This window comes from Notolabrus celidotus, chromosome 4 (assembly GCF_009762535.1).
Source record: "Notolabrus celidotus isolate fNotCel1 chromosome 4, fNotCel1.pri, whole genome shotgun sequence".
NCBI lineage: Eukaryota > Metazoa > Chordata > Actinopteri > Labriformes > Labridae > Notolabrus > Notolabrus celidotus.
This window is the reverse complement of record NC_048275.1, coordinates 39,078,925-39,103,395: the sequence shown is the minus strand read 5'-3', so window position 1 is coordinate 39,103,395 and position 24,471 is coordinate 39,078,925. Positions and strand designations below refer to the sequence as shown.

Below are 24,471 nucleotides of genomic sequence, written 5' to 3'. Positions count from 1 at the left end.
GTGCTGTTATTCCCGTAAACTGCTCGGTGTCTACAGCTGGATGTCTTCCAGTGTGGCGGTTAGACTCAGTAAGATGTTTAAAGTTTGAATCGACTCTTCAGGTCAGTCAGAGTGACGTGAGCTGACAGTACAGTGCACCTTTTACTGCAGGTGCATTCAGGGGCCGTGGTAAAAGTGACAAACAGTCCTCTGTGTTCAGAGCTCCTTAATTTGAATCCAGAGGATCTAAATGCAGCCACAGAGAGAGTGTTTTCTTTTTACCTGACTTGGAGTAAAGTAGTCAGTAAACACTCTTCTACATCAACACGTTCCCCTGTGTGCCCTCTCTTTACTCTACTCCATCATTACATTGGAGAGAGTCTGAATTATTTAACTTCAGATTTTACTCAAGAAAAAGTGTTAAAGAGTGAATGATTAAGAGAATATTTTCTCCTTTTGTTTGTTGTTTATGCTGCCGTCTGTGCAGAATGATTAGATAAAGCTCCCACATAGTTTCACTAAAGGGTGATGCATGTTAAGCTGATTTAGGGTCTGCTGCCGGGCTGCTAACATGCTTTACAGTGTTTTGTGTGTTTGTCTCCTTTGGTAGATGACCATCAAACTGGGAAAAACTTCAGAGGAATCTGAGTGAGTACTGAAATGTCATATGTAATGTCAAAACACAGTCAGGTGTGCATTGTGTCTGACTCCCTTCTGACCTTTCAGGAAGGAGAAACCAGAGACAGACAAGCTGAAGGCAGTGGTGAAAAACCTCCGATCTCAGGACAGCAAGAGTAACACCAGCAGAAAGGATTACAGCGCCACTCGGCATCGACACGGGCGGAGCAGGAGCCGAAGCAGGAGCAGGAGTCATAGTAGGAGTAGGGCCAGGAGTAGAAGTAAAAGTAGGAGCAGGAGTCCGCACAGAGACCAGTTTGGACGTATCACCAAAAAGAGACGCAGCACCAGCATTGATCGTGATCGTAAAAATAGCAGACACAGACGAAGCAGAAGCAGGAGCAGAGAGAAGCAGACGAAAAGCCACACTAAAAGCCGCAGCAGGAGCCGCAGCAAAAGCCGCAGCAAAAGCCCCAGCAGGAGTCGCAGCCGCAGCAGGGAAAGAAGCAGGGACAGGTCCAGCAAGAGGAGGACCAAAGTCAGTCGAGAGCCAGAGGAAAGCCACAAGAGGAGGAGGGAGTTGAGCCCTCCTCCTCCTCCCAGACGTGCTGGCGTAATGGATGACGAGCTGGCAAGGAAGAAGAGGGAGCTGGAGGAGCTCAATGAGATGATAGCCTACAAAAAGTCCCTGGTTGACATAGACCCAAGAGGACTTGACCCTGGACAGAGGACCTGCATAGACTATGACCACGGCAGGATCTCCGTCCCACTCACTGAGTACAAACCAGTCAGATCCATCCTGAAGAAAAGACCAGATGGGCCCGAGTACCTTCATCGCCCCGCACATTCTTACGATGATCCCTACTACGACAGGCCATACAGTCCTTACCAAGACCGGCGTTATGGTGACCGCTATGGTGATCCATATGCTAGCCGTGCCTACCCTGATCGGCCTTACAGTGACCGACCATATGCAGACCGGCCCTATGAAACTCGTGCCTATGGTGACGCCCCCTATGGGGGCCCACCATCTACCAGCTCCCGTTACACAGATCGCTACGATGTTTACGATGAACCCTATGAAGATCGCTACCTTGACCCAGCATACGCAGACCGACGTCCAGAGGATCCATATCACCCAGTAAAGCGGAGCCATTCTCCTGAACCTCATGGCTCCTCTACGTCTCAGTCTGAGAGAGGACCTGCAGCCGCTAGCGAATCTTCCCTCGCACAAACTGCTTCCCAACCTCCATTTAGACCTCCTTCTCCCACAGAGCCGCCACCAAGAAGCCCATCTCCCAAACCAAAGACCACAACAACTCGCCAGTCCCCTCCAGCTGAGAAACCCCCCCTTGATCGCTTCCTTGACATGCTTAATAAAAAGGTGGATACTGAAAAGAAATCAGAACCAGTTTACGTTCATGATGACCTTTTGCCTCATGAGCGGGCACTTCAAGATGGAAGAGGTTTTTCTCGTATTGTGGGATTGGCACAAGATCAGCCCACAAGGAGTCTACCTCCAGAAGGGGAAAAGAACCAACCAAAGCCTACGAGGTCTTCAGCAGAGAGAACAAGCGAGGAACCACAGAGCAAGGCAGAACCCTACGATAAGATCCAGAGTCTGCTCCGTACGATTGGCCTAAAGCTGAGTACAGGAGATATGTCCAAACTGGCAATGCGAGCACAAGAGAAAATCTATAGTCCAAAATCCTTGTCCACAGAGCGAGAGACTTTGTCTTCCACCGGAGAGGACCTGCGAAAAGGTAGAACTAGTTCTGTTGAATCAGAACACATCTATTCCCCTTCTCCTGCGAGGTCCTCCAGTCTGGAGCCGCTCAGCAAACATAAAGTCTTGACCGAGTATGAAGGATTTCTGGACCAGCAGGAGTTGGGGGCCTTGAAGAAGGCACAACAGATGCTAAGTCTTACTAAGACAATGGGAAGCGTACCCTCTGACAGTCCTCCCAAAAATCCTCCTCCAGGGCACCCCCCACCGATGAACTGGCCCCTTGGAGAAACAACTCAGATTCCCTCAGCGCCGAGCTTCACATCTCCAAACATGGGAGTTCCTCCTGCTGCAGATCAATCACTCCAGAGATCTGGAGCTCCTGTAGGGCCTCCACCTGGACCTCCGCCTGGGCCACCTCCACGAGGCCCTCGACAAGCTCTTCCAGGACCGCCTCCTGGACCACCTCCTGGGCCTCCACCACGGCGCCCTGGACTGGCCCCAGGTCCTCCCCCTGGGCCTCCACCCCATCACCTTCTGGGATTACCTCCTTTCACTGCACCCTCAAGTAATACTGTCTCTCCTTTCATTGGCCAGTCTGCTGCTCTGCCCGTTCATTCCTCCAATCCTGTAACTACTTCCTCAGTAACGCCTCTGTCTTCAACACCAGCAACATCCAGCTCTCCCACGGACCAATCATCCATCACTACAACTGTAGCCCGATGCCTGAAGGTCATCGAGACAGTTAAATCTCTGGCCTCCCAGCCGCCAGCCAAACCAGTCAAATCAGTCAAATCAGTCCAGTTCAGCTTACCCACTGAGTCCCCGTCGGCTTCCAGTCTTCAGACGTCTGCAGGGACTGACGACGACATAAAGACCAAGCAGAAGGAGAAGGTATGACCAATAGTTGACCTGCTGAGACTTTGTAAGTAAAGAGAAAGTCAAGAAGCAGTGATACGTGTAATCAAGCATTGAGCAGAGGGGACTCGTTTGGAAGAACACAAACTGCAGCAGTTAGAAGGGTTGAGTATCAACACTAAATCAAGCGGGTTCTGAACTACCACAAGTTATGAAAAAGTCCTCCCTGCATTTGAACGTATACCTGCTGTCAGTGACCCAAATATTCAGATCTTCATTTCTTGGTTACCTAGTAGGGGTGTAACGATTCATCTACTACATCGATGTATCGATTTATATTCCTATGATCTGACTACATCAATCGTTAAACGTTACTCAATTCAGGCTGCCTGTCTATGACGTCATCGCCACGCGCCACTAGACAACAAAACATAGCATGGCGGATGGCAGAGCGAGAAATGATCAAGCCACCATTGTGGTCCAGTTTGTGGAAACACTTTGGCTTTTGCAAAGACGGAGATGTTCTAAATAAGTCTCTCGCTGTTTGTAGGATATGTAAAGGTCAAGTAAAGAACACAACACCACAAATCTATCCAACCACCTACTAAGGTGCCATGGGATTTCACACAACACCGACCGTCCAGGCACCTCTTGCAGCGTTCCCGCTGCAGCAGCAGTGCAAGGTAACATCAGCTCTGTAGAAGCCTCAGGCCTCACCAGCATGTTTAGTCAGAGACGAGGACAAAACTTGGCTCGGGAGAAAAACATCACGACAACAGGACTCTAGGACTGTCCAGTATCAAGGGATTTATTTCACAGTCACACTGGTTGAATTTTTGGCTAAAAAGTTACTGAATCGATTTCAAGTCACTGAATCGTTTCGGATCGTTTCGTTCTAAATGAACCAATATCGTCCTTTAATCGTATCGGCAACCAGGAATCAACAAATACAAATCGAATCGTTGTTAAAAAGAACCGTTACACTCCTATTACCTTGTCCTACAATACTCTAATTAAGCAGTTACTCGAGAAAGTGTGCCAGTGACATAGAACACAGCATTAATGGTAAAAATGTTTGTGTTGCAGCTGGATTTGTATAACCAGAGGCTTCTTGAAAAGAGGGAGCAGCAGTACCAGGAGTTGCTCGCCCGCAGGAAACAATGGGAGAAGAACAAAGACGGCACGCTGATCTTTCCAGGTATAAAACTTGTTGAATAACAAACATTAAGGTTAACCAGCAACCTTTGACTTACAGAGATGTGTCAGCTCAGCATTCAGTAATGTTATGTTCTTGGCGTGCTAGTTCTTCACAGATGAAATTCCAGTTAACACTTTAAAGCTGCATGCCATATCAAAACCACAACCATTTACTAGACTGAAGATTTCTTTCTTCTGCACAGTTAGCCAGGAGAGATGTTTAAAACCACGTCTCCACATGAGGTGGAAATATTGAATATCTGTAGAAGAAGAAACGCCAAAGTTACCGCGATGGAATCGTCCTCTAGTTTTATCTTAGTCCACCGTAAAATTTGCTGTTCAAGACACTTTTATTTTCATTTAAAAGTGAGCCGTGTCCTCTACACGAGTGCACTCAGTGTACTGGTACCACGTGCACAGAGAGTTATTTTATAATGTTGTTTTACCCAGACAGTGGTGCTACCCTAGCTTCGTCACGGACATGCATGCAGTAGAGCCGCCACCACCTACTGCATGCGACCTGTTACCATTGAAGATTGAAGATTTCGTTTATTGTGTATTGCTGCGTAAAGCATCCTGGGATACACAGTGATGCGGACCAAGTCGGCGGCGCCACTTTTCTCCCTCGTTAGGTCATAATCATGCGATTCGAGGAAACGGTAGTGTGCTATTTAGTAAACAAACCTTGTGAAGGGCTGGTTTGAGTGGAAAGACTCCTCACTTTGAGACAACAAGAGACCAGTAGAGGTGAGTGGAGCGACTCCAGGTGAATTGGTACCTCTCAGTTATCAAAGCTACTGTAGGCTGAGCTCAACTACCGTACAGGTAGTTGGCAGGATTGCTAATTCCACAGTATGAACACAGATGATATTTGAAAGAGCTACACAGCTGCATAGATGCTCGTCGTGGACTTCGCTAACCACATTTGAAATCGTTACGCTGGACAATAGACTCTCTCGGAGGCTGCGTCTCATGTACCTGTGCGACGTGTTTTCCAGATGTTGTGGTAATTTCAGTTTGCATATGATTTGTCATGCCCCTGTAGAGGTAGAAACGAGTCTCAGATGTAGCTAGATTCATGCTTCTCTGACAAGCTGGTCTGTAGGTAGAAAGTGATAGGAGTTTCAAATTCAGAATTGACTCATTTTTCATATCACGTTTGAAATGTTTTGCTAGAATATTTTCTTCTAGCTACTTCTGTGATCCCCAGCACAAATGTGGTTTCATAGTCAAGAGCTGCAGTCAGCTACCCTGAAACCTCCCGCGTAGTGACAGAGCGCTCACATTAAGTCCACTTCAAATAAACACAAAGCCTTAAAACTCTCAAAGTATTGCTGCTGTGCAAAGGCCAGTCGTATTTTTACCACACAAGTTAGCCGAGCCGGTTCGTTGCAGCGGTCGAGAGAAGAAGCCAGCTGAAGTTCCGTTCCGCAAAGTAACATCATTTCCTCTTCATATGGTAACCCTGTTTGGTATTTAACTGTGCAGTTACATGTTGTGGAGAGCTTCATCTTCTCAGTTAGATATGATTCACAATTCTCGAGGGATGGTGCACCCATCAGTTTCAGTGTTGATATCAACACTGTGTCATTTCTGGTACTTGGGAAAGAAAAACAATCCTGGTGTTATGTAGATCAGTAGGTAGCTAGATATGAAGTCACTGTTCTACACCTTGAGCCAGTCAGTTTGCTAGGTTTGGGTGCTCCGTGTCCATTCTCATATAAACACTTACCTCCAAAATCCACAGGATGCGTGTGTGCCGCGTTCCGTCTGAGACACGGCTTTGCTCCGTCCGAGGGCTCGCGCCCTGGTCCACAGGACGCCCGTTGGGAGCATAGCGCCAGCTCAGAGCAGCCAGTATCATCTGGGTCCAGCATAGAGAGAACTACATACAAACAGGTTACAGAGCCTTTCTGTGACTGAATTTCTGCTCATTTAGAGAGTATTCTACTTTTATGCTTTAATCATCACTGAGTATGCTGCAGAACTATAAAGTTTGGTTTCTGCTGTTTTAGTTTAATATGAATAATTCTATATTGTTGTCCTGTTACCCTCTGACACAGTGATCATCTTAAAGTCCTGTTACCTTCTGACACAGTGATCATCTTAAAGTCCTGTTACCTTCTGACACAGTGATCATCTTAAAGTCCTGTTACCTTCTGACACAGTGATCATCTTAAAGTCCTGTTACCTTCTGACACAGTGATCATCTTAAAGTCCTGTTACCCTCTGACACAGTGATCATCTTAAAGTCCTGTTACCTTCTGACACAGTGATCCTCTTAAAGTCCTGTTACCTTCTGACACAGTGATCATCTTAAAGTCCTGTTACCTTCTGACACAGTGATCCTCTTAAAGTCCTGTTACCTTCTGACACAGTGATCCTCTTAAAGTCCTTTAACCTTCTGACACAGTGATCATCTTAAAGTCCTGTTACCCTCTGACACAGTGATCATCTTAAAGTCCTGTTACCTTCTGACACAGTGATCCTCTTAAAGTCCTGTTACCTTCTGACACAGTGATCATCTTAATGTCCTGTTACCTTCTGACACAGTGATCCTCTTAAAGTCCTGTTACCTTCTGACACAGTGATCATCTTAAAGTCCTGTTACCTTCTGACACAGTGATCATCTTAAAGTCCTGTTACCTTCTGACACAGTGATCCTCTTAAAGTCCTGTTACCTTCTGACACAGTTAGCATCTCAAAGTATCTTTAGCGGAGCAGCGCTGGGGCACGCCCCCGAGACGGAGCTGAGACACGGCACTCCCTGTGGAGCCTAGAGCATTGACTAGAATGGAATAGTTGCAGCCGTAACGCAACACGACGCATCCTCTGGATTTTGGGGGTCACACTTGGCAATTATGTAGTTTGCACAGCTGCCTTAATGCCACAGCTTAACTTGGATTTAGTCTCATACTAGTTAATGGTTAGACACACCAGACTACTCTGTTGTCCTGGTAGGTTTCACTAGTATGTGGGACCTTGGTTAAATACTTATTCTGACATTAAGTTGGGTCGCCACTCTGTCATGTCTACTTGATGCTTAGTTGACAGCACATAGACGATGAACACATTAAACGCTGCTTTAAACTCAATGCAGGGTGTTTTGTGTACCCTGAGGTCCGGGACACAGTAGGATGTCAGGGTCAAGTCTGCTTTTATAAACATGGCTTTTTACAGTCAAGGGCATATTGATGTAAACATCTAGGGTAATATTGTGAGGAGAAAATGTCAGGGCCATTTCAAATGTTATTTTCCCACAGGATCCAGTTAAATCTGAAGGAATGATGCTGCTATGGTTCTTTGCTTTTTATAGTAGTTCAACATAATTTAAGTTTAACGTCATACATCTTTAAAATTCAACATTAATTCCAGTAAGAATGGAGAAAACCAGTTGTTTTCAGCATCTTTACAGAAATGTGAGCCATGTTCATAAAAGCTTTCAGGTGTTATTTGAAGACCTTTCTTGTTAATTATTTTAAAACGGCTTTACTCAAGGACCCCAAAAGCTGTGTTTTCTTATTATTTACAATATGTTGTGTTGCTTATTTTATATAAACATTATACATGTTCACTGTGGGAAATCCTGAGCCAAGCCAAAGTGAAACCAAGGAGGGTAAGTCCAGATTGAGATCCCTGACCTCTGAGCCTCTGAAACCAAACGGGGTGTAGCTGTGCTCTCCAGACATCCAGAAAAGTGACACAAGAAGATCCCGAAGACCACATTTATTCATGAGTCAGCCGGTACGGAAGATTTTTCCAGGACTTAAGGATGCGGTCTTACTCCATTTTCGGTTACATTTGAAAGCAACGTAGTCCAGCAGCGTGCCCAGTTGAGTTCCAACTTGAGTGTTTAAGTCTGAGCCCGTTTCATGAAGTTGATGCTTGGCTAGGTTCATCATAATAATGTTGGAGACCGAAGCCGTGAATGAGTGACTGAGGTAAGGATCACATGTCCAAAGACGTTCCCACATCACTTGGGGTCTCTCTGAGTTGCAGACCATCTCATTTTTATCAAGCAGCTTTATTTGCCGTAGCCAGTAAGGTAGCGTGTCTCTGTTAGCGCCACTGTTTAGACCTTTCACCATTCTACTAATATTATTCTTTAAAAGTTGACCACTAAAGTAGTCAACTCAGCATCTCTCTGTAAACACAATGCCTCTTTGTAATGCAATGGCCTTTGGAATTAACTTGTTCAGGTGTTGAAGGTTCACAGTGAAACTCTACAGCATCTCTCACTGAATATCCTTCTTCTGAAATGTAATAGCTGCCCATAGTATTTGTATTGTTGCCAGCTTGCTGCTATGTCTCATGGGGCGTTCACACCAAATGCAATTTAAATCATTGGCGCGAGTGAATCACATGTAAAAATGTAATTTCTTGTCTGGGGAGGGGGATGACAATTTTTTTGCGCAAATGTTTCGCGACATTTGACAAATCTGAACTCCAGCTAATCATTGGCGCCGCGATAGCCAATCAGCATGCAGATCTTCTGGTAACGTATGATGTGACGTGCGGACCGTTGGAGGTTCCTTCATCTGGAAAATATAGGACAAACTGTGTCTCTGTGCGACTTCCCCAAACTCTGACATACTTTTTATGAAATCAGGAATAAACAGGAGCTCACTGTGAGGAGGATTATCTGCTAAGTTGTGAAAACCTTTGTCTGTCACCTGTTTCCAGATATCTGTTGAACTAGGAAGTAGGGATGGGCATTTCAAGCCAAAATATTATTCGTCTACTATATATTGGCATCTATTCAACGATTATTCGAATAATCCTCCCCCCCCCCCCCCCCCCCCCACACACACACACACACACACACACACACACACCTGTCCCATTAACCAGCAGCAGGACGAGGTGCTGCTAGTAGCGGGCACCGACGGCCTCTGTCTCGATCTTCATGTCGGTGTTTCTGTGATGCAGCGTAGTGTGTGAGTTTACATTTTGTAGTCATGTGCACGCTCTGAAATACGTGTGTAGTCGTGTGAGATTCAGAAACGGAGAAAATCACAGTGCAGTTAGCATTCTTCCTCTTCTGTTACTTAATGCGGTTAGCGAACAGCTTTAAGATGCTCTGTAGCCACCGCCTGGCAGGGATACCATATTACAACCAGGCACCAGTAAAAACCATGAAAAATTGTACTTAACCGGCTTCCCCGTTTGAAGGGAACCCCTCCCCTCTAGCACAAATTTGCATGTTGTGCACTCGCGTACATGTGATGTTGACGCGCAACTTGAGCGAGTACAACACAAAACATTCTTGCGTCCGTATTCACGTAAATAAAGTGATTGTTTGCGTTTGGTGTGAACACGACATTAAACTAACGTTAGCTCAGGAAGCTAACATCAGATAGATTATTGTGATTTAATTTAATGCTAACTTGGTATTCCATTTAATCTGCTTACCATTCAACATAAGAACACCAAGTCTATAAACTACAGTACAATCTGTGAGCACTATTTGTATTCGAGGCTAAGCTCCCTTTCCCCTTCAGATTAGACACAATTTAAATTAGCTCAGGAAGCTAATTCACATCATGTTTAACGTCATTTAGGAACCTGTATTAACTTTAGTAATTTCAGGAACCTTTTGGTACTCTGTCATCACTACGGTAAGTAACTCCAAGCCTACCACAAATAATGACCACAGAACTTCTTAATGTCAGATTGATCCTTCTTAGCAAGGGGTCAAAGATTCACCAATCCGAATCGTTATATTATAACGTTAAAGCTGCGGTTACATCGGTCCATCTAGTCCAGAGTTGAAAAGACTGTAATGGCGATGGCCCCTGCACACTGTGCTCAGCATCGTCAGTCACAAGACTCTCGTGTTGTCCTTTGACAGCAGTCATGACAGCACTGTGTGGCTTTGAGGCGGAGGACGCAACATGTCCAACATCGCTGACGTTAATAACAGCCTCCCACTCTGAAGTCAAGTCATGAACTTTGTAGACTTTCTAAAAGTCTGCCCATCTCTATGTTCTGTTTAAAAGTCATTATGACAGATCTCACCTGGTGAGTCAGCATCACAAAACCTGTACCAGGGTGCTGGATTACGCCAGCAGCCCATCCCCCCATCACTGTCTCCAGCCACAACTGAGCAAAGTATGATTATCACGGCTGTTTCAGGAGAGTACACCTTCCTGTATCTCTTGGAGAGGTTAAATACTTTGTTTTGAGTGTTAACAGGACTTTGCAAAGCTCATAAAGTAAGATGTACAGAAGAGCTAAGATTTCTGTTCATCATATTTCACAGACCCTTTATCTAACCATGACTGTCCCATGGTGGGCTAAGTTCATCAGCTTTTTAGCCAAAGTAAATGACAATACCATTTTAAGGTTATTGACTTGAAAACCTGTCAGCATGGCCATTGCAATACTAAGCTGCAAACTATTTTTTCCATTTACTCTGTGAAACTAATGTTAGCTCAGGGAGCTAACGTAGAAAGCAGTTAGCAGCAGTTAGCCGCGGGACTTGATGATAACAGGTTTTTAGACTTATCACCGGGCTTGAGGACTGCTCAAGGCTGGTTCTGGATCCACATTTTCTCTGTCATCGTTGAATCCATGTGCCAGTCGGAGTGTGAACACTAAACTTTGCGGGTACATCACCCAAACTACAGTACTTTTCAATCCTCCCACTTATTCGCATTTAAATCCACTGATCACACAGCGAGTCTCGTCTTTGCCTTAAAACGTGCTGCTCAGGTAACTTTTTTTTCACATGTTGGACCTGTGACTATGACAGGCTGGATACGTGTTACAGCTCAGATCAGCTTAGATTGGTGCAGAGATGTGGTCCAGTATGGAGTAAGAGGACAGAAATGGAAACCAAAGTCCTGAATGACAGTCTCAAAATCAGTGATCTTAAAACACATTGGGCCACAGTTAGCGGCCAGCTCTCTACCTATCATTATACAGTCTTTTTTTTACCTGTCTGCACTAACACAAGTATTTATTATAATTGTATTCATTTATTTAAAACAGAGCGATTGTAATGGTATAAATCTGTTTTTTTATTATCCTTCACTGATTTAAGTCCATTGCTTTCCTCTGTATGAAATACTGGACCCGAGAATGCAAGACTCAAGAAACTTAGAGCAGAGTATTGGGAAGGTTTTTTTAAACATGAAATTATCAACCATGACATTTTGAAGTGAGACAAAAAGTTAAAACTTGATTTAGTAGTTTGGGGAAAATAAGTATAGGATTCCAATGTCTTGAAAGAGTCATGTTGGTACCTTGTTGCATGTGATGTGTCCATAAACTGGCTGCATTAACAAATGGGATACCTGTCAAAATTCAGCAGTTAGCTAGAGAGACAGGATACTGTAAATACAAAGTAAAAGTCAGTCAAAGTGATTCTTTTTGTTCTGTGATGTGAAGCATTTTAGTAGGTTATTACTAAGTTGTCTTAACAGCAGAGGTAGGTGATCATTTTGATTTCTTAATTACTTTCATTGAGCTGATTTTTTTTCTTAGCCCATACATAATCACCATAATCATCAAATTAAACTGAAACATAGTAAATTCTGAAGTGCTAACATCATTCTGTGGTCAGTAGGTTTCCTTTTGGTTTGTATTTGATATGCGTAGGATGAAAATATGAACACAGCTGGTTGCTACAGAGCTAGATTAACTCTCCCGCTGCAGTGCCTGTGAATTAACTCTATAACATGATGATAGATATTGTGAGCTAGGAAGATAGAAGACGGTGCTCGTTAAGGCATATAAGGTTGTTATTAAAGCACTAATTCATAAAAAAGGTCTATAAAGGGAAAAAACTGTCAGAAGGCCGTTTGTCAGTGTTCCAATCTGTCTGGTTTCACCAGGACCAACTGGCTTTAGCATTGACCATTACATCTAAAGACTTCAGAGATTAGTGGATCTCAGTCCTTCTTTCTCTTGATTTTGCCCACTGTCGGTAAAGTACCGACCATCCAAAGTTTCTGTCTGCATTATAACAACAATAGACTGGTCCAAGCTAATCAAATGCAAATAAAAGTCTGAAGACCAGTTTGACTGGTTTTTGTGAAACCAGCTGGAGGAATTATACACAGTCCTAGCTTAAGGGGTCCATTGTAAGAGATAGATTGGGATTATCAAGTGCTCATGATTTAAGGTCTGTATAGCTCACAAATGTGTTCTTTTAAAATTTCTAGGCAGGCCACCCAGCGCTGAGCCCAAGAATGTTTGGATTTGTGGTCATTCGCTGGTGTACTGGGCAGAGTCACGGGCCAAGTCTCCGGAGGTAGGTATGCAGCTGGGCATGGATCCCAGCAAGGTGACCATCTGGTGGAAGGGCATCCAGGGCATGACGTGGTCCCAGCTGCTTCCCCAGCTCTACCAGCTAAAGGTCACCTGGCCCAACCCAGATGTCCTCATCATACACCTGGGCGGCAATGATCTGAGCACCGACAGCCCCACCAACCTGCTGGCCTCAGTCAAGAAGGACTTGACCTCGATTAGGAGCATCTTTCCACAGTGCGTCCTTGTTTGGTCAAACATCCTCCCTCGGAGGGTGTGGCGCCACTCACCTGACAGCCACGAAGTAGATCTGGTCCGATCCACGGTGAATCGGAGGATCCAAAACATAGTATCTGAGCTGGGCGGCACCTCGCTGACCCACGATAATGTTAGGTGCGGCACAAACACAGGTCTGTACCGGGCCGATGGCGTCCACCTGTCCCCCAAAGGCATTGATGTTTTTAATCTGAACCTGCAGGATCTGCTTGAGAAATGGGAGATGGAGGTGAACTCGGACTCAGAGAAAAGTTAACAAGGTTTTTTATTTCCAGTGATAGTCGCCTTGATTTTGATATCTACTCTAACTTCTTTTTTCTTCACTCTGTGACTAACGTTTCCTGTTTTGTGTAGTTATAGTTTCCTGTACAGTGACTTCAGTCTTTTGAACATGTTAGTCTGTGTTGAAACTCTATGAACCGATCTGCTGTTGTATTAAGATTTTATCTTCTGGATGAACAGAATGTTAAAATCAGCAGCAGTGGATGTTTTTCAAGAAGCGTCGCGAGTAAATATAAAGTACATTGTTGACTCACTACAACAGATCAGTTAGGATGTTTGTGACGATTCTTTGACAGTTGTTTCTACTGCAGGTTAATGTGATACCAATAAAGACTTGTACTCAGAAATGAACCTTTCAGTCATTTTGATGTCTCTTTGCATGTTCGTCTCTCTTAATACAGAATGTTAAAATAAAGCTGCTTCAGAGTTGATGGGTCCTGAACTCCTACTGCTGTAAGAAACATTAAACACGGCTCAGAACTTGTGTGTCGCACAATGTTCCAATGTGACAGATTCATCAGCAGCTTTGGTTCACACAACGTACATCTGAGAGAGAGTACAACACAAGCCATCAGACAGGAGGGAAGATTAACAAGATTAACTCAAACACATCAAATATCACCTTCTACTTCTACTTTGGGCAACATTGTTGATATGATAGAGGAGTTAATATTTCAGAAATAAAGAAGGGAAATGTCATTTTCATATAAATGCCTTAAGATGCCTCAGAATGAATCAGTAATCAGAAACTGGACTTTGCAATAAGCAGCTGATGCCAAGTGGTTTTCTCTGCAGTCTGATTGTTTTCCTGCATCATAATAAGTGACAGGAGCTGAGGAAGAGACTACAAAAGGTGCATTTGGACCAAGAGTTCTAGGTTCTTTTAGCCCCCAGAACTACTTTCCCCTGAACTAAAAGGTTCCTGTGCCCCCATTGTTGTCTGCGTTTCGACCGCCGGCTGAAGTCCCGGGTAGATTGTGTAAATCAGGCCAGTGACGTATGGAGAAAAGAAAAATGTAATGCACTACACCACCAGACCAGTAGAGGGCAGTAAAACAAAGAGGAATGCCATTCATCACAGATGACACCATAGAAGCAGACGGACAGGCAGGTATCATTATGAGCAACACAACAGTTAGCCTGTTAGCATGAAGAGACTCAGCTGGTCTGTTTTAGATGGTGCTATATTTCATCACAGATGGATTCACTGAATCAACACGTGAGAGGAGATAAGAGCGAGTAGCAAAGACGTTTCAACACGCCTTTAAAATCCTTTTGAACTCAAAAAGCCGTGATCGCAGAGATCGGCCGGTGTTTCGGTTTAAACAGGGACCCTGTTAACTGGAGACTCTCAGCCGGATGCATCCCTCATAAACGTCTTTAGACCATCATTAAATATCTGATGAGGATATTTTGAAATCTTAAAAACTAAACTAGTTTGCATTCCCAGGAACTCCCTCTGTGTTTCAACAGCTGTGTAAACTCCACAAACACTGACACGTTCAGCTGAAGGGCTCCAGTTTACAGGGTCACTTTTAAAACCGTAACACCGGGAGAGACGCATTCACGGTGGGCTGAGAGAAGACTACTGTTACAAGCTGCTAAATCAAGAGAATCACAGCTTCTTCTTTTGAAAAGTACACACACATACAAAACGATAGAACAAATAAAAACTAATGAAAGAAAGAGAAATCAAGAGAATCACAGATGTGTGTGATGTTATTGTGGACGGAGGAAGGAATAAATACACTGCTGTTAATCTACCAATCAGACACGTTCAGCATTGCAGGCCCCGCCCCCCGAAAGTCCCGGAACGTTTGAAAAGTAGGTAAAGTCCCTGCGGTCGAAAAACGCCTAAAGAGCCTCAGCAGGACCCCAGTGAAGGATATTTGATGGTTATTGTCTGAAGCCTGGTCCTCACTAAAGATGTAAAAGTCTTAACGGATGTTGAACGTGTGAGAGAGTCTTCACTTGATGACTAATAATTACAGATCTAACAGTTTTGTCCTCAGTTTGCAGAGAGCCGCGATACGACCCGGCTGCTTATTGTTCCGTTCTACAATGCGTGCCCCTCTGTCCTCATGGTTCCCCCCATACTACAGGATCTGATCCTAAATGTTGAACATGATTAATATTTAGGGTGAGGGATCGTCTTCCCAGCAGATCAAGGGAAGTGAAATCATGCTTAACATCCCTCACACCACAGGAACACCTGACAAGATAATCTCTAACACCATCAGAATCAGATTGCCAGATTCTCCGACACAAGATCTGCCTGGTTATCGTTTAGTGTTCACGCAGGAAGTGGAATGAAAGATGTTTGTGAATTAGCATTTTGGAGCTCTAACACATTTGGATGATAATGATTCTCATCCAGCTCCGCAGTCACTCCCTTCATTCTTCACTGATGTTTCAAATCTGTGTTGTACCTGTTGGAGCCGACCAGGTGAGTCTTTGTTTTCTCTGCAGGTTCCAGCCCAGGTGAGGCTCAGGACGAGTCCAGGACTCCGCAGATGACCTGAATGTTTCCATCAGACACCTCTGCTCATTCAGCGCTGCAGAAGAACCTCACACTGTGTTGTCTTTGGCTTTCCAACCACACCACCACAGAAAACGACACTAAAGGACGTCCAGACTCAAAGTCTCAGCGCCTGTGCACACATTTGAAATGTCCTAATCTTTCACACAAGATTATACTGTGTGTACTGTTTACATTTCAAAGGACTGACGTTTGATCCCCGCTACGTGTTACCTCACAGCTCATTGGGGAAAGGGAACTTAAACACAGATGGTGTTGGTAAATAAATAATAAAACTACAAATGGAGTGCTGCTCGATAATATAAGAGGACTCCAACCTAGAAATAAACTACTAAAATAAAACTGAACAACCTTAAACTTAACAGGAGGATGATTGGCACTACAACTCCACTGATCCCAGTCCAGATCCCAGTGAGTGCCTCGTTGTAATAACAGTAAAAAGAACAAATGTAAACAAGCAGCTCTTGCAGAGACAATCTTCTAACACTTAACGTTAGCAAACTAGTTACATGACGTCGAGGCACCTAGGAGAGATGACGACAGAGCAGCCTCCTGGATTCATGTTGGGCTGGCTTTGTAGACGAGTCGCTGGCGGTTCTCCTGATTGGTTGATGGCCCCTCAGCTGATATGCACTAATCAGCATCAAACCTCATACACACGCCAAAATGGATTAATCAATCATCCAGGTGATTTATAAACCTTCAGATTAAAGACTGTCCAGGCTCCATGAGATCTCTGATTCACAGCTGCACTGTCAAAGTGTGTTTCACATGAATGAGCAACATTCAAGCAGAAAACTGAGGGGACTCCAACAACATGAGTTCAAGAAAACAAGCACACAAACTAGTGGAAACAGGAAGTTTAGCGTCCAGGGCCCATATGCACGTCCAGCCATTACACAAACGGGACAATTAGTGTTAACGTACGGCCCATTTGGCCGTAGCGTTAGCTGCATGCTCGACTGTAAATAATTGGCTAATTAACTAATTGCACCATGAAAGCGAGGCTGGTGCAAAACCTCATATGTCCAGGGAACCTCCTGGAAAACCCTGATCCAACAAATTCAAACTGTGCATGCTTTGAACGTATAAACAACAATAAACATGGCGAGGGGTACCGGTGTGACTGAGAGAAGATCAAGAAGAAATGGACATTTTATCAGAAGAATCTAGAATGAACAAACAAGTCAATCCTCAAAGAGAACAAACAAGGAGAAAGGGAAAGTCTGGCTTCAGATCTTGAACCGGGTAAATGCGTGTGGTGTTTCTGAGCGCGCTCAGTAGAAGACCGAAGAAATAAAATCAGCAACATGAAAGCGGCTTTGTTCAACAAGCACCACCACCAACGTGGTCCAGGTGGAGGACCACCTGTCCCCCCATAGAAGGATGAGGACTTGTTAACGGAGTTGTTTGGGAAGGATTCACTTCACGGTGTTGCTGGTAGGTTACCTAAGAAGAATTATGTTGCGTCTCCTAAATCTAAATTTGCTGTATATTTCAACATCGTCATACTTCTCCAAAAGATTAATTCAATCCCTAAATATCTGTTGTCTTCTCATATTTCATCTTAAACGGTAACACATAAGCACGATGTCCTCCATCCTTTAAACAGCCTAACAGGTGAGGTAATCCTGCTGTTAGCACCTGTAATGATGGGGTCTACCTCCATTAAATGTAATGCTTTGTTGGGGCGTTAACCTGACTCGTGCAGACCGCTAATCCACTTCCTTTTCACCATTAGCACAAACGGCTCGTTTTCATCGCTAATAGCTGGACGTGCATACGGGCCTAGGACCCAGGTTAGCCTCTAATGGTGGTCCAATGCAGAGTGTATCTGGACTGTAAGGACACAGGGTCTTTGTTTCTACTGTTGTTTGATGTCCATTTTTGTCAGGTAGAAAAAGTATTTCAGAAGGAGAGAAAAGTCCTAAATAAGTTTAGTTTTCATCTTCTCCTCACCTGTTCATTGCTCATGAGTCCAGGGCCTGAAAACCTCTGAAGCATGAGCACTGGTCTGCTTCGCTGTGGCCCTGATTCTTATTAAGGTGAGTCTCAAATATTTCCATAAAAGCTGATAACGTCAGATGATCTTGAAACATGTCTAAGACAGTCAGCCGACAAAGAAGGGTTTGTCTTAGACTCATCAGAGAGATGGGATCACTGAGTCAGACCATCGAGTTATTGTCTCAGAATCCAAGATTGAAGAATAAGAAGTGGAGAAATAAACATCTGAACTCATGATTTGGTGTTTAAAACATTTGGACTGGAGGCGGCCGCTAACAGAACGTCTGTCAGTGATCGCCAACGACCTTCAGGAAGGTGAAAGTTTGTAGCTTCTCACGATGCTCCACGTCGAGAGGCAGCGCTGCAGGCTCTGTCACGCTGACACTGACTCAAGTGCCAAACATCTCTCTCTCTTTACCTCGCCCTGTTTGATGAGTTCACTGAAGTTCTGTTCTGCACTTTATCACGTCATCAGGCTGTTGTTGTTAGTGTGGTGATTATTGAACGTGTTACATACCGTGTGTTTTTCTCTTTTTGATATATCAGTGTTTCATATCTTTGAACGTCCTTCCTCTTACATCTCTGTACAGTTTGTTGCACGAGACACTCATTTCTTCAGTTTTTTACCAAATAAAAAATGTCCAGGTGCGTTCAGATCTTTGACTTTAGGGACAGGACAGAGGAGAGAGGTGCAGTGCAGGGCCATGGGCCACCTACGTTTAGGACTTCAGCCTCTGTACGTAGGGCGCATTATTTGCTTCCTTCATGATGGAAGATGTATTTATGATTTATTTATTTATTTATTTATTTATTTAATTTTTGGACTTTGTGCCTTTTTTCTGATAGTTCAGCTGAAGAGAGACAGGAAACGTGGGCAGTAGAGAGCGGGGGAAGACATGCAGGAAATGGTCGCGGCCGGGAGTCAAACCGGCAACTTCTGCGACCACAGCTATAGCCTTTGTATGTGGGGCGCTTAGACCGCTAGGCCACCAGCACCCCATATTTATGATTTTTAGATAAAACATTCTTTCATTCGGTTCACATCTTCTGTTACCTCACTTTCAGGGAGTCAGTAAAACGTTTACTGTAAACGCTCTTCTTGTGTTCCACGTTTCTCTACACGTTCATAAATACAAAGAGCACAGCATGACAGTATTTCTCACATCTTTGTAGGGTTATGTAAAATCAACACTTTTTAATCGTGTGCAAACTTTTCTCCTAACTTCCCAAACACCCAATAAAGCGTTCTTGTTTCGCTTTTTAATAGCAGATCATGATGACTCTGGTTCAGATGACAAAGACATGCAGTATTTATTTTGACTGAATAATGTGAAGATAGAAGCGTTCAGATATTTAAATAACAGAATACCAACGTTTAAACTGAGGGAGACTAGAAATGAATATTTAGTGAATGAAACCCTGATTCTTCTTAGCCCGCCCTCCACCGCTCTGTCTGCTGTTTGGTGACGTCATCAATCAATCAGACTTTGTTTATAAAGAGCTTATCATACAATGACATTTTAACACAAAGTGCTGTACATAAAAGCAACTTCAAATAGAATACATTAAGAAAAGATATATATAGAAATAAAAATAAAAAGACCCTCCATCCTAATCCCAACCCCAGCCTCGACTCCAAACCCACCCCACAATCCTAAGGTTAAGAACACAATATATACAACAACAACAACAACAATAATAACAATGACAATAAGTTGCTGAATGAACTGAGGAAACGCTGTCATGATATTTTAATGAGGAAACATAAAATGTTAAAACTCAACACAGGAAATTAAACTCATTAAAATAAAATACATTTCTAAGATAATAAAACACTACAATATTAAACCATTAAAAGAAAATAAGATGCTACACTTAAAATAAATGTTTTTAAAAAATGACTTAACATTTGAACTAGATAATAAATAAAAATAAATAAAGCAGGGTGAAATAAAACTGTTATTAGAATGAAACTCAGTTAAAAGCGAGACTAAAAAGGTTATGACACCTGATGCTAAGATTCACACAGTTCCACTTTGTTGTTTTTGAAGTGACGGATCCCCAGATCCAGATCTCACTGAGTAGATTGACACGTATCTGTGTTGACCTCACTCTGGAACAGAATCACTCTCACATGTAAAGACGCTGGTTTGAGGAAAGTTGGAGAGTGAGTGTTCTCCAAAGCCGATATCTGACAGCTTCAGTAACTTTACAGATCAATGTTTATCATAAAACCACCCTCATCTTTTATAATGATCCATGTTTAAACATGAAAACAGTCTGAAAACAGTCTGCTCAGCAGAGGCTCGTAAAGAAGTGAGTACATCAGTCTATCAGAGATAAAGAACATTTCCTCACAGGGAGACTCTTACCTCTGGAAACTGGAGGCATTTGGAGATTCAGGTTGATGTTTGCTTTGACTGAAATGTTAAAACAAAGAAGCTTTGTTTGGTGAGAGGATGTACGTACTTCTCTACTGCCTGATGTACCAACATGTTGTCATTCAATAAACAAATAAAAAGCTCTGAGTGTTAAAACGTGGTCCTTCTCTGGTGTTTCATGAGCCTCGTGTCTTCAGGGAATGATTCAGACCGTTAATCCTCCACCAATCAATCAATCAATCTTTATTTGTATAGCGCCAAATCACAACGAACATTATCTATATGAACAGAGACCCAACATCAAGACAGGATAAGACTCAGTCTGACCCCACCTTAATCCACCATGAGCATTGCACCTCACAGTATTTAGCTAGTTACAGCAGAGAGGACAAACTTCCTTTATGAGGGAGAAACTTCGAGCAGAACCAGACTCATGTTAGACAGCCATCTGCTGAGACCGAGTTGGGTCTGGAAAGAGGGATAGAGGAGAATAAGAGAGAGAGGGAGCGGTGATAGTGATGAGACGAGTAGTACAGTCATGGCCAAAAGTTTTGAGAATGACACAACTATTAATTTTCACAAAGTCTGCTGTTTCAGTTTTTATAATGGCAATTTGCATATACTCCAGAATGTTATGAGGAGTGATCAGCTCAACTGCAATTAATTGCAAAGTCCCTCTTTGCCTTGAAAATGAACTTTATCACCAAAAACACATTTCCACTGCATTTCAGCCCTGCCACAAAAGGACCAGCTAACATCATTTCAATGACACACAGGTGTCACACACATTAACACAGGTGTGGGTGTTGATGAGGACAAGGCTGGCGATCAATCTGTCATGATTGAGTGACTGGACACTTTAAAGGGAAGATGGTGCATGACACCATTGTTCCTCATCTGTTAGCCATGGTTACCTGCAAGGAAACACGTGCAGCCATCATTGCATTGCACAAAAAGGGCCTAACAGGGAAGTTTATAGCAGCGAGTAAGATTGCACCTCAGTCAACCGTCTATCCAATTATCAAGAACTTCAAGGAGAGAGGTTCAATTGTTGCCAAACAGGCTCCAGGGCGCCCAAGAAAGTCCAGCAAGCGCCAGGACCGTCTCCTGAAGGTGTTACAGCTGCGGGATCGGGCCACCACCAGTGCAGAGCTTGCTCAGGAATGGCAGCAGGCAGGTGTGAGTGCATCTGCACGCACAGTGAGGCGAAGACTTTTGGAGGAAGGCCTGGTGTCAAGGAGGGCAGCAAAGAAGCCACTTCTCTCCAGTAAAAACATCAGGGACAGACTGATATTCTGCAGAAGGTACAGGGACTGGACTGCTGAGGACTGGGGTAAAGTCATTTTCTCTGATGAATCCCCTTTCCGATTGTTTGGGGCATCTGGAGGAAGGCTTGTTCGGAGAAGACGAGGTGAGCGCTACCATCAGTCCTGTCTCTTGCCAACAGTGAAGCATCCTGAGACCATTCATGTGTGGGGTTGCTTTTCGGTCAAGGGAGTGGGCTCTCTCACAATCTTGCCTAAAAACACAGCCATGAATAAAGAATGGTACCAGAACGTCCTCCGAGAGCAACTTCTCCCAACCATCCAAGGGCAGTTTGGTGATGAAGAATGCCTTTTCCAGCATGATGGAGCACCTTGCCATAAAGCAAAAGTCATAACAAAATGGCTCGGGGAACAAAACATTAAGATTTTGGGCCCTTGGCCAGGAAACTCCCCAGATCTTAATCCCATTGAGGACTTGTGGTCAATCCTCAAGAGGCGGGTGGACAATCAAAAACCCACAAATTCTGACAAACTCCAAGCATTGATTATGCAAGAATGGACTGCCATCAGTCAGGATTTGGTCCAGAAGTTGATTGACAGCATGCCAGGGAGAATTGCAGAGGTCTTGAAAAAGAACCGCAAATATTGACTTATTGCATGAATTCTGTGTAATTCTCAATAAAAGCTTTTGATACTTATGAAATGCTTCTAATTGTATTTCATTATACCATAGAAACATCTGACAAAAACACCTAAAAATCCTGAAGCAGCAGACTTTGTGAAAATGTAATATTTGTGTCATTCTCAAAACTTTTGGCCATGACTGTAGAAGCTGTTGCCGCTGGAGTCCAGCACGTCCGTATCAGCTGGAGTCTGGAACGTCCACAGCAGGAGGACGTCTACGGCAGCTCAGAGGAACCTACGAGACAAGGGAGCTCAGGGACTCCAGAAAGGTCTATGGTTAGTAACTTTAATGGGACAGGGAGAGTTAAAGTAAGAGACCTGCAGAGAGAGGAGAGGGATAGGATCCCAGTGTGTCAGTGCGCCAGTTCCCTGGCAGTCTAAACCTATAGCAGCATAACTAAGAGCTGGTCCAAGCCTGATCCAGCTCTAACTATAAGCTTTATCAAAAAGGAAAGTTTGAAGCCTACTCTTAAAATCAGAGAGGGTGTCTGCCTCCCGGACCCTGACTGGTTTCATTTGGAAGAAAGAGTGGATCCTTTATTCACATCCTTTGAGCTGCTTCTCTTTAGCTCTCACACCTACAGGACGTCTGCTCCACTGAGACTTTGAACATTAATATTTCATGATATTTGAAGAATAACACGGGATGTGCCTAAAGGGCTGCAGGACACTTATCAAATGTATCAGGATGGATGTTAACTATTATCCATGCTTACTCTGCATGGCTTCTGATGGTATAGTTGCACATTGCACAAACACAAAAGCATTGATTAATCAAATTAGATCAGCTGTTCTCTAATTTGGACGTCATAAGATAAGAAGAGATAATCCTTTATTCGTCCCACAGCGGAGACATTCACTTGGTTATAGCAGCAAAGTGGAAACAATAATAGGGAACATACAAAATGGTAATATTCAAAAGGACAAAGTATTTCAGTTTTTAATATGATTGCATGGTACGGGCACTTGGATGTCAAATGTAGAGGTAAATTGACTAGAATGGTTAATACAGCCAGCAAGATTACAGGGCAACCACAGGTTCCACTCAGTGAGAGATATGCACAGGCTTTCCTTATTTTTATGACCTCAATGTAGGATGTGTATGTATGTGCATGTGACTATGTGCATGTGACTATGTGCATGCGTATATATATATATATATATATATATATATACTGTATATATGTTTTATATTTTATATTGGCCCATTTAAGGATTTCTGCTGGCCATCACCCTATAGCAGGGGTGTCCAAACTTTTTTCAAAGAGGGCCACATTTGATGTTGTCAGAATACCTCAGGGCCTTTGGCTCCTACTGAGACTTAGGAATCCTAAAAGATATATATGAAATATCTTTTTAATCACAATTATTTTCCTTTTTTTTTCTCAATAAATCAGTTACTAGGTAGTCCTAAGTTCTCAACAAGCCACGTTAGCAAACTTTATCTTCTTCTGGAGGAAAATGTTTTTCATTAGGGTCGGGCAATGTGGGAAAAATACTGTATCATTATTTTTCTATGGCAGAATCATGATCTGGATTTCATCACACTTCTTTTTCATGTTGTTTTTAGGACTTTTCTGACCAGCAGACAACATATTGAGAACTAAATAATTATTGTCCTACATTCTGAACTTTTTTTATTCACCAAATTTTGCCTTCTCTGTACAATTTCATAATTTGGATCTTGTCTTGTGTCCTCTTTTGTGTCTTCTGAACTTTTAGTGTTCATCAAGAACATTTTCACATCATGATAAAAACTTTAATTTGAAAACCTGTCAGCTTTAAGAGTTCTTGTGTTTCCTCCTAATTATATTCTTGCAGAATATCCAGAGCTTTGGCTTTATAAAAGTAGTCCATATGAAACTTTTTGAGACATTTCTGGATTGACTTTAGTTTTGTTTGTGCGCTTGAAAGAAACTGCAAATGTACAGATGATTCAGAATGTTATTAATATCTGTGCTATAAATAACACAATTTAAGATGGAAGCTTGGGGACATAATTAAGTGGACCTTGGGCCGCAATCGGCCCCCGGACCGTACTTTGGACATGCCTGCCCTATAGAAAGAACCCCATGCGATCTCTCTGTTCTTGTCTGCAAATGTTGTATTGTCTGTTTGTCTGTGTGAAGCCGAAGGCAATTTTCCTCATTGTGGACAGATAAAATTCTGATCTAATTTAATCTAATTATAGGTCACTAAAAGTAAATGAGTGTATCCTGTGAAACATATTAGATAAAACATAACAAAAGCACATTTTAGCAGATGAATATCATAATAAATTATTGCACATGGTTATTGAGGTATCGCACCTATCATGATTACACCGTTTCATTAAAGAGCTGCATGATGTCAGTGTAGTGGACATTTCTGTGACTTGCTCCAGGTCATTGAATCAATACATGTCTCTCT

At 43.2% G+C, this 24,471-nt stretch overlaps 2 protein-coding genes across 5 annotated transcripts in view; one reads left to right on the top strand and one right to left on the bottom strand.

Moving 5' to 3' along the window:
• Positions 1–16,014, top strand: part of si:dkeyp-121d4.3 (serine/arginine repetitive matrix protein 2) — a 32,410-nt gene extending 16,396 nt beyond the window's left edge. The window contains exons 18-22 of one of the 4 annotated variants that reach the window (XM_034681388.1): positions 590–627; positions 706–2,891; positions 2,994–3,217; positions 4,268–4,379; positions 12,547–13,540. In XM_034681388.1, coding sequence (XP_034537279.1) covers positions 590–627; positions 706–2,891; positions 2,994–3,217; positions 4,268–4,379; positions 12,547–13,163 — 3,177 coding nt within the window. In that variant the 3' untranslated portion in view covers positions 13,164–13,540. Of the gene's footprint in view, positions 1–589; positions 628–705; positions 3,218–4,267; positions 4,380–12,546; positions 13,541–15,658 lie in introns of those variants that run through there. The other 3 variants (XM_034681389.1, XM_034681386.1, XM_034681387.1) reach the window with 3 other exon arrangements.
• LOC117811230 (NACHT, LRR and PYD domains-containing protein 3-like) overlaps positions 1–24,471 on the bottom strand; it is a 574,987-nt gene that overhangs the window by 384,998 nt on the left and 165,518 nt on the right.